At 34.7% G+C, this 11156-nt stretch overlaps 1 protein-coding gene across 4 annotated transcripts in view; it reads right to left on the bottom strand.

Annotated features, from left to right (window-relative positions):
- Positions 1 to 809: 809 nt before the first annotated feature.
- The window catches only part of LOC136854030 (mitochondrial potassium channel ATP-binding subunit), a 90141-nt gene continuing 79794 nt past the window's right edge, over positions 810 to 11156 (bottom strand). For all 4 annotated transcript variants that reach the window (XM_067130029.1, XM_067130030.1, XM_067130031.1 and 1 more), the window contains exons 11-17: positions 10812 to 11015; positions 10528 to 10647; positions 8010 to 8113; positions 4444 to 4618; positions 3302 to 3480; positions 1274 to 1421; positions 810 to 982 (exon numbers count right to left, since the gene is read on the bottom strand). In XM_067130029.1, the coding sequence (XP_066986130.1) occupies positions 875 to 982; positions 1274 to 1421; positions 3302 to 3480; positions 4444 to 4618; positions 8010 to 8113; positions 10528 to 10647; positions 10812 to 11015 (1038 nt within the window). In that variant the 3' untranslated portion in view covers positions 810 to 874. The remainder of the gene's footprint in view (positions 983 to 1273; positions 1422 to 3301; positions 3481 to 4443; positions 4619 to 8009; positions 8114 to 10527; positions 10648 to 10811; positions 11016 to 11156) is intronic.

Raw genomic sequence — 11156 nt, 5'->3', positions numbered from 1 at the left:
TAAAACTGTTTAAGAGCCTAACTTCTCTCCTCCATTCAATTACAGGTAACCACAGTTGAGTAACCTATATTTCTTTCTTTTTCCCATATTTCACTGTTGACAAATCAAGCAGATCTCATGCCACCATTGGTCTTTCTCAAATTATCAACTTGTAATAGATGTGTTCTTATGGCTTAGTTGTAATTTTATGTCAAATTATCCCTGCCATCTTATATTTCCTCAAAGAACAAATAAGCTACCCACCATGTCTGGGCACTAATGTTGCTAATAGTATGACTGAACTTAACCCAGTGTTGGTACACACATCGTCAAACTTTCGGATGTATTCATCAGTTTGTATGTTGTGTGATGGATAATTGGAGTTAGGTTATAGTGGCCTGATTCAAGTAGCTGCAAGTGACTAATATTTACAGGCTGCTCATTTTATTAACATTCAAACCCATCAGTGCCTGTCGTTACCATTCAAATTGAGCTAGTCTCATATTGTAGGAAGTAATACCTAGAGATCACTACTGAATGTAATCAACACTGAACATCTACTTTTAGCAAATAGCCTCAATGAACTCTCTGCCAAATTAGTCCTTAGTCCATTTCATAGAGCATATTGTCTTAGACCCAAAGAAACTTGGAAATTTGGAAGAAGAATACCTATCACTTCATTAGCCCTCCAAGTCAATACACTTGATTATTAGCTGCTTACGAGAATCTGAATCTAACATCTATACTGTACATTTAAAAGCTTGATGATTTTGGCCTATGGGTAATACTTTTTTGAAAGTAGAGATTATAATAGAAATACTGTACTAATGTTAACTTAAAATAGGCTTTATTATTAAAACTACAAGTTCACCTTATATATATATATATATATCTATCATATACTCCAGCGGGATTCCTTCGCATTACCATCCTCTCTCTGCTGCTGGCGGATTAGGTCCGCATATATTCCACCAAGCTTTTTTAATCCCTCATGGGTTCCAAGCTGCAAGAATTAAAAAATAATGTCAGTATAAAAGTTGTACTATTAAAACTGTTTTTCCCTTGCATTTGACTTTTATACACAACACCACTAAATTATGAAAGATTAAATACCTATACTTTAGATGAAGAAACAATGTATGAGATTATTTTTTTCATATAAACCCACTACTTATAATAACCCTACATTTGTTGAGGTATTCACTTCATTCTTCACTCAAAATCAAATCTTACTGGCTAACAGTACAGTATTCTGCTTGTGCCCAAAATAAAATAGAAATCAATGTTTTCTCACCTCAGCTAACCTGCCATGAGAAATAACTGCAATCACATTAGCATTCTGTATTGTTGAAAGACGATGAGCAATAATCAGAACAGTTCGACCCTGGATGCATTGCTCTAGAGCTGATTGCACTATGGCCTCCGATTCAGCATCCAGTGCACTACAAAGTATAAAAAAACATTAAATTTCATAGTTACAAAACACCAATTAATATGATTTTAATATCAAAGAGAAATGATAAATGCTCATCTAATCAACTTATTTCAAGGGGGGGGGGGGTCTCAGCAAGTGAAATGGGGATAAGGAAAAATACAAATAAGTTAAAAAGGTTTGAACAATAATTCATATATACATATGCCTTAATAGAATGTATTATAGGTACATATGAAATAAGTCTAAAATACTACAAATATGCTCTAAAATACACTAATTAAGCCAGCAAGTTTACAATATGCAACACCAGTTCTACTGGCAATTTTTTTCACCTCATAAATTACTTTCTGTGCTTTAGTTACTGCTGTACTACCTAAAATGTGTGTACAATACATTTACTGTATTACTCAATTTTATTTTGCCTATTCTAAGACATCTGCTTGCAACAGTATGCACATTGCTACAGGGCACAGAGACTGATATATGTTTAAGCATCTTATCAGTCAAATGAAAATCTTGTGTTCATTTAAAATCTTGAAAAAGGTGAGTAAAGCAAAGCTGATGGGTGAACCTTGTACTGGTCTTTCAATTACTGTATTTATGATCTTAAGAAACAGAAATTAAATTTCTTTCACCTTCGACTTCACCTAAGAGGTTTAGCAGACACGAGTTACATTCATTGACATAAGCAATACACTTTTGCATATGTGGCTCAGAGTAAAAAGACTAGAGGGAAAGCTCTGGAAACTAGCATCCTTTACAAAGCAGCCAAAGAATTACAGTACAATGGATGGCTCACCTTACTAAAAAAGTATGTATTTTAAGAATTTTTCATCACTTTCACCCAGTACAATACTGTAATATGGACTGGATTATGATGGTCAATTACCAGAGTTTAAAAAGTATAATTCAGTTTTAACTCTTTCAGATTCCAAAGCTGTGCAAGTATGTCACTCCTTTCCCAAATCTTTTGATTGCTCCAGATGTCTGCTGGAAGCTCAAGAAGAGGGCTCCTTATTCAGACCAGATCCATTGGTTTCCCAGCTAAGTCCAAGAGGCAACCCATTCTGCAGAAGAGCTGCCTCAGGGCTTTTTTTTGGAAAGTAGCAGAAGAGGGCCCATCTACCAAAATGGGGACCCTAAGCAACATCTGGAAACCCCAGGGGAGTGCCTCTAATCATGATTTTAATTTTGTTTTGTTCCTTCAAATTCCCGAGATTCCTTGAGGACACTGGATTCATTCTGAAATCATTCCATAGCATGTCCTAGATACTGTGGCTGATTACAAGTTGAATGGACCCAGTGCCTTTAAGGAATTGCAGGAAGCAGGAGTGGGGTCATGTGCCTTTTGTAAAACTGAAGTGAATAAGACTTAATATTTAGAGGCAATATCTCTGGGATCTTTTGTAATACTGAAGTAAATAAGACAGTATTTAGAGGCAATTTCTCTGGGATTCAAGAGAGAGCCTTAAGTCTGGCAGAAGAGTCCTTTTCTGGTGCTTCACAGAGGAGCCTGTAGGCTACTGTTTTACAAAATGGGTCTCCTTAGCTGCAAAATCCAATGACCCAAGCTTGACTAAGAGCCCCAACTCTAGAGCTTACTGCAGAAGCCAAGGTAAACCTCAGGTGTAGGGATAGTTATGATGTACTATTAAGGCACTGGAATCTGAAATTTAATATAATAATGTTAACCATCAAGGTGGTTAGTTTTGCCTTAGTGCAAGACTTAGTTTACTAGGCATCATTACTAACAAATACATACTAGTAAAGAGAGAAAAGTTAATGTTGACACTTCAAAGAAAAAGGTCACTTGGGATATGGAAAAGTCTTTCAGAACAAAAATAAAATAAACCTTATTACTCTTGAAAACAAATGCAGAAAACAAACCTGGTAGCCTCATCAAGTACCAAGATCCTTGGATTTTTAAGAAGAGCACGAGCGATTGCAATTCGCTGTTTCTGACCTCCAGAAACAGTTACTCCTCGCTCACCAACTATTGTATCATATCCATCTGGAAATGCAGTAATAAAATCGTGGGCATTTGCCATTTTTGCAGCTTCTATTACCTGAAAGAATGTGATGTAACATTTTTAGTAAAGAATTAAATTCAACAAATAAATCTACGTATAAGTAAATATATATATACTGTACATATATATATATATATATATATATATATATATATATATATATATATATATATATATATATATATATATATATATATATATATATATATATATATATATATATATATATATGTATATATATATATATATATATATATATATATATATATACAAGCAGTCCCTGGTTAACGGCGGGCTCAGTTAGTGGCGATCCGGTTTTACTGGGGCTTGTCTAGAGATGAAAATCAGCAATTTTTGGCACCAAAAATCACCAATTTTCGGCAGCGAAAATTGCCGATTTCTGTGTATCGGTGCCAATAATTGGGTATTGCCGCCGATGCATACCTAACAGAGGCGGCGATAACTGAAAATCGGCGCTGTGCTGATAAGCCCTGAAACTTGCCAAAAAAAGCCGCAATTTTCGGTTAGTGGCGATTTTCAGTTATCATCACACCCTCAGAACAGAATCCCCACTAATAACTGAGACTGCCTGTATAATATATATATATATATATATATATATATATATATATATATATATATATATATATATATATATATATATATATATATATACTATCTATCTCTCACACACACACACACACACACACATATATATATATATATATATATATATATATATATATATATATATATATATATATATATATATATATATATATATATATATATATATATATATATATATAGATATAGATATAGATAGATAGACTGATAGATAGATATATATAGATATACTGTATATACTGTACATATACAGATCTAAAATTTTTATTTCTAAGGGTATGTTATAACCAAAATATTCATCCTGCATACCTTTAATGCAAAAAACATCTGAATTAATGGGCAACCAGGACTCTCAAAACATATGACACTAACCTCTGAATCTGCAGCGTCTGGACGCCCATACCGAATGTTCTCCAATATTGAAGTTGCAAATAGCACAGGCTCTTGATTAATAAAGCCAATGACATTACTGCGAAGCCAGGCTGGATCTAAGGAACGGATATCAACACCATCAATTGATATTTGTCCACTGTTAACATCATAAAATCTGAGGATAAACAAAATTAAAACGCAGGTAATTACAAAATGACTTTTAAGGCAGTAATTTCAAGTGTAGAGTGGCTTTACAATATTAAGCATGCAATTATAGATCTAAGTAGAAGTGACTGAAATATATGAGAATTTATTGTACTATACAATAGCCTAAGTGCACATAAGTGCAATCACCAAACACTTCAAATTAAAGAAAAATGGTTGTCTCTACCTGCCTGATTGTGCATTTTGGTCTTTGAGCAACCTGGTGATGAAAACTCAATGTTTTGTGCTGTCTTGACCAGCTGCAACAAGGAGTGGAAGGAAGGAATGCACTTCCCATACGGTAATGAGCTTTTTTTATGAAAATATTAAATTTTGCTTTTACAAAATATTTGTTTCAGCAAAATCCCATAACTTAATAATAATAACCTGAATAGGTTCTTAGATGTCAGGAACTCATTGCCCTGAAGATGACAAGTGTAATGGGCCCATTTGAAGTCTTGGAATACAGGTGAAGAGTATCCAAAAGCTTTTATCACTAACAATGGACCATTAAAAAGAGCTGTCTTGTTATAAGTATACAGTTTACAAATAAGTTGTAACACCTTTTTTGCCAGTGAGACATAAAAGCTAACACCCTTGACATCTACATGCAAAGGAAATGGATATGAAGGAGATGAGTCCAACATATTCCCCCCACCCCTCAAAGCAGTCTTGACTTATGAGTCATACACAAGCAGAAGACCTCCCGAAGCCCAGTGTTAACGTCTATAAGCATTCTGATTTTATGATCCCTAACCTTCACTTTCAAACCAACAGTCTCAGATATGAAGTTATATACTTTTAAATATACTGAAACTGCTTTAAAATGAAGGCAATGTGCTCTTGGAAACTTCATGTTTAACTGTGCCAGTACAGGCAGTCCCCGGTTAACGGTGGGGTCGGTTAACAGCGATCCAGTTTTATGGCACTTGTCTAGCGATGAAAATCGGCGATTTTCGGTGTCGAAAATCGCAGATTTCTGCTTACTGGCGCCGATAATTGGGTATTGGCGCCGATACATACCTAACAGAGGCGCCGATAACCCCCAAAAATCGCTGAAAATTGCCGATTTTCAGTTAGCGGCAATTTTCGGTTATCATCACACCCTCAGAAACGGAACCCTGCCGATAACCAGGGACTGCCTGCACATAAGAACTAATGGCATCCCTTTTTCCAAACGAATTGGTCCTCTTAAGGTAATGCTATACAGCTCTTGGTTGAGTATGGGGCAAGATCTTTATTTCTAAGTTGAAATGGTACACAATAAACTGCAAAGTTAAGAGAGGCCTGTGGATGAGAGGAGATCTGTACAATTTAATGATGGGCACAGACAACTTCCCCAATCTATGTTAAAACAGCAAAAAGTACCCTACCAATGAAAAAGAGAAACTGAGTGGATTAATGCTTCTTGCACAATACTGCCACTTTGACTAGTAAAGTCTTGAGGTGGAGTCTTTCCTTGGATTAGTGGTAACCTTGGCTGCCTGGCTCAAAAATCCTCTCTTAATGAAGAATTGTTTGATAGCCAGCAAGTGTAATTTGAAGGGTTGTAGGTTCATGAGAAACTGGCAAAAGTGGGGATTATAGTTTCTCGCAGTAATTAAAGTCTGAACCAGTGAAGGCTCAGCAAATGTGAAAGCCAAGTCTACTGAAGCTGAAGAGAAGCTATCAATATCGTGAATATTTTGGCTGAATGCCAAGCCATGCCCAGTACTGGTTAAAGTAAAGAAATGGGAGGAAAAGCTTATGCCTCTAGGTTGTCACACAGAAACTGCTCGGTTCAGGACTGCTTAAGAGTAATTTGGCATACATTTGTTTAAATGTGGCAAGTTGGCCCATCAGAGGAGTTTCCCACAAACCCCAAAATATTCCTGCATAACTCTTGAATGGAACAACCACCCTGCAGGATGGACTTGATTTTGCCTGCTCATTATTGGCAGCTATATTAAATTTCCTTGGAACAAACCTGGGAATCAATTGTGACATTCTGTTTCTCTACTGCTCAAAAAAAATTCCTTAGGATGGAAACTCTGTGCTTCTGTTGTGCAGATACACTACCATGGAAAAAATTGTACATCACTTACAAACTGGATAAGGTATGTAATACTGTATATTTTATAAAATAATTATGGAATTACTGCTTAAAATATGGCCCACTTCTCACTAATACATCTTACTGTACATAATCCACTAGGTCATACAACAATGCTGCAGCAAATCTCTAGAATGAAGCAAAGATGTTTTGGCAAGAAAATTTAAGTACACAATATGAAAATACAAAATACAAAACATATTTTTAACAGAAAAGTAAGTACTCAGTAACTGCATTCATCTATTATAACCATTAACATCAAAGTATTGAAAATTTTTATTTTAAAAATAACTATCGCAAGGAAACCTGTATAACAGTGATATTTCTGTAACTATTATTTCAGATGTGTAAACCTACCAGCACTAGAATGGCTTGTGGCATAATAGGAAATTATTTTGCTAAAAACTGATCCTAGATCAATTTCAAAAGAAATATGCTAAGGCAAACTTTTACTACTGAGGATGAAATACTAAAATGAAAAAGCCAGAGCACATAAGAAAAATTACATAAAGATGTTAACATCCAAATAAAAATAGAACTAGAACACAGAATAAGAAGATGAACAGACAAACTCTTCTAAAGAAACAATTAACACAACACGAGTTCTAAAATACAGTTTACATAATATACCTATGTATCACTCATAATTAGTATTTCAGTTGTGTCTCAGTATCACTTACTGGCTTGAAGTAAATATCCAAAACAGTGGAGAAAATTTAAGCATTATGCTAGCTATCTGAATGGAATATTCTCCCTTCTGTGAAAAAAAATTACTTACAGTACTGTACTTCACTTGTCCTAAGTGCCATCCATGCTGGCAGTAAAAAGCCATTGGATTTCAACTTTAATCAGCCAATTAAGAAAAAATTCACCTGGGAATTTTATAAAAAAAATTCTTATGAACTAGTGTGACTGAAGAAAAAATACAGAATTCATTCATTCTACCAAAATGATTATCTAAAATGCCTAGGAAACAGAAGCCTTATTACCAACATGTTAGAACATGAAAAGTGAGGCTCTAACTAACTGAACCTAAGGATCTGTGAGACACATGCACAGTGGGGCCAACCAACAGACTATTTCTCTGAACAGGAAACAGTTTCTATGAGTACACAGACCACGAATTTGGGTTACTTTTAAGTTGTGAGTTTGTTGTGAAATCACATTTAATTTTCAAACAAACACATGTAACTTGAGGTCAAAAGCAGAAATTCAGTGAGCCATTTACACTTTTCTAAACATGTACAGTAACACCTTACAAAATACTTACCTTTCTATTAACTGAGCAACTGTAGATTTACCACCACCTGAGGCTCCTACCAAAGCCACAACACGCCCAGCAGGAATTCGTAAACTAAAGTTTTTCAGAACCACCTGGTGATAATTGATAAAAAATAAAATCAATGGTGGGTAAGCATACATTGTATTTGTTCAATAACAAATTCATAGCTTTTAGTGCCATTTTGTTTATCACAAACTACTGGTATTTCCCTGACAAACCCTCTTCAAAGGAAGAAGAATAGTGCCAGTCTCTTGAAGGTGAGCTGTACATAAGAGCCATAAACCCCATAGGTATCAGTCAACAACTCAGGTCTATTTTTTTTTGTCTGCATCATTTTTGTTCCGAAGACTACTACCTAAAAGTTCTCGTCAAGGACTGTTTATTTTCCCAATGGAATATTAAAATCTTCCCTTGGATCATCTTATTCTCTTTTGACCTGATTAGTGTTCTGTAATACCTACTGACAGTGCCATTTTTCTTTGGCTGGTAACACCAGAGGTATGCTAGTAGGAGATCAAAATACTATCAGGTTATGTTCTTCAGTATTTAGGATTTTAATCTGATTTGATTTGAAGTTCTCTGACATCGTGACAACTCTAAGTCTTTGTCTAATAAATGTAATTACTTTACATATTACATTTTACTCTGACCTTACTCCTAATCATATACGGTAAACCCCCTGTATTCGCGGATTTCTCTGTGGAACGTATCTACCCATTATTCGCGGAAAATTTGCCCATTCACGGTATTTTTCACTGAGAAATATTCACTAATTACTGTATTTTCATATCATTTTCATGACTAAATGCACTTTTTTGTGATACAACTATTGCATTTTTAAACTATCAAAATAGGCAGTTCTAAGTGTTTTAGAGGGGCTCTAAGTATTTGCAGATTTTAGCTATTCGCGGGGATGCGCACCGCACCTCCCCGTGAATACAGGGGGTTTACTGTATTGCTGTACTGTGTTTATATATATATATATATATATATATATATATATATATATATATATATATATATATATATATATATATATATATATATATATATATATATATTTGCTTTCACTTTTATATGATGTGGTTAACACAATATAGTGGTTATCTTTATTTCTGATTTGAGCCATTTATGCGTTCCAATTCAATTTGTTGTGAAGATGCTCAATATAATGTACAGCATATGATTTATTATTTACTCGATACATATTAGGTAATATTAAACACTAATAAGGGTACATATTGCAATGCTGACACAACAGCTATTGCCAGGGGGCCTCATGTTATGTCCAGAGTATCATGGTCAGATCTGCTAGCCTAGACTTTCTTGTTCTTCATGTGTGGGCTGGTCTGAGAGTTAATGGAGGAAGTACAACATAAGATGCTATTAGAAAAAAATCCTTCTACTCTGGTTTACATTCTTAAGACTCAGATTCATGAATGTTGATTCATGGTGCGCTGAGAGTTGAGCTACTCCTCCCTCATTCTTCATATGTTGATATACTTTGCATATACAGCTTCAATGCAGATCTGAGCTACTCAGATTCTACTTCAGAAATATCAATGATTTCCCAAACAAAGCTCAAAATTTACCCATGGTACTTTTAAAGTGAATGCTCTTTACTTTGACTATTAAATTTGTTTGCTGAATACTTGACACAGCCAAGTCAATTCCATGCTAAAACACTGAGCCACTCATTTTTGGTAGGTCAACCTCCTCAGTACTAGCTGACCACTCACCTTTACATATCTGAAGTCTCTTATCTTTTAGGGTCCACAGCTACTCATACATTCTGAGCAACTCATCTTTTGATGACTCAAGCCATAGTTTACAAAGAATCTGAGCCAATCAATAGTAACTGAAAAAACCTCAGATCTGCTCTACATCAGTTGATCAAACCCATTCATATAGTGCAAGCAACTCATCTTATGAGGACCTGAACTGCTAAAGAGTTATTTACAGTAGGTCTGACTCAGCCCCTAACATAATGAAAGTCATTCATCCTAGCAATTGTTGAAAAGTTCTTCTTCTACAGACCCAAGCCACACATGCTCACCGAGAACCTGAGCAACACTTCACATAGGAAGTGAGCTGATCTTTCGTCAATGAACTCACAATCACTAACATTCATGAACTTTGTGATTTGTGCTTATTTATAATTTTCTTTGCATTTTCAAAAATCTATATCTAAATAGTACTAAGTGAGCTCAATTCACTTAAGTATAAAAACATACCATACATAACTAATGATGTACTGGAAAAGGGTATCAATAAAGGACTGGGCTAGCTTTAGCCTGTAAAATATTTTCCTCTCATTTTTACCATTAATCCCTATAATCACCAAATTATTTGGTATTATATCATTGTACAGAAAAGCTTTGCTTTAAATACCACAGGTTATTTCTCTTATATTCACCTAGAAGTACTTAACAATTAATATACATCCAAATGCAATAAACAGCTTTTTAAGATTTTCATGTTAGCAAAACACACCATTATTTCTTACCTGATCAGACCTGGTAGGGTATGCAAAAGTGACATTATTAAATTCAATGTTTCCCATTAAAGTGTGGTATGGAATTTTCTTGCCTCCTTTCACAGGTATAGATGCTTCAAGTTTCACATACTACAAATAAAGCAAAGAAATTTGCGTTTGAGCTTATAAGACAATTGTATCATGCTTAAATGAAGTAAACCAGATTAGTTATTTTATTCCATTATATACACAATATTCATATCTAGGAAATGGTAATATCATCACTAACTAAAATACTGTACAAGAGAGCTTACCTCAAAAACTCGGGCACCTGCACTAATCCCACGAACATAATAACCAAAGAGAACACTAAGTTGGCCTAATGACCGCTGGATAGTTTGGGCTGCTACAAGAAATGACATCAAATCACCTGCCTTTAATTGGTTAGTAGCTAGTAAAGAACCTCCAGCATATAATGTGGCCATCACTACTCCATTCAAGAATAAATTAGATCCAGCCTGTCAGAAAACAGAGGATGTCATTCATATTTTGATTACTGAACATCAAATTACCGGTGAATAACGCTAAAAATTTACAAGAAAATATGAAAATAACTTTATAAATAAGTTTTTCTGCTTTACATTTACTTAAAATATATA

This window comes from Macrobrachium rosenbergii, chromosome 28, assembly GCF_040412425.1.
Source record: "Macrobrachium rosenbergii isolate ZJJX-2024 chromosome 28, ASM4041242v1, whole genome shotgun sequence".
Classification (NCBI taxonomy): domain Eukaryota; kingdom Metazoa; phylum Arthropoda; class Malacostraca; order Decapoda; family Palaemonidae; genus Macrobrachium; species Macrobrachium rosenbergii.
Note: the sequence above shows the minus strand (reverse complement) of the source record. Positions and strands in the feature narration are given on the sequence as shown.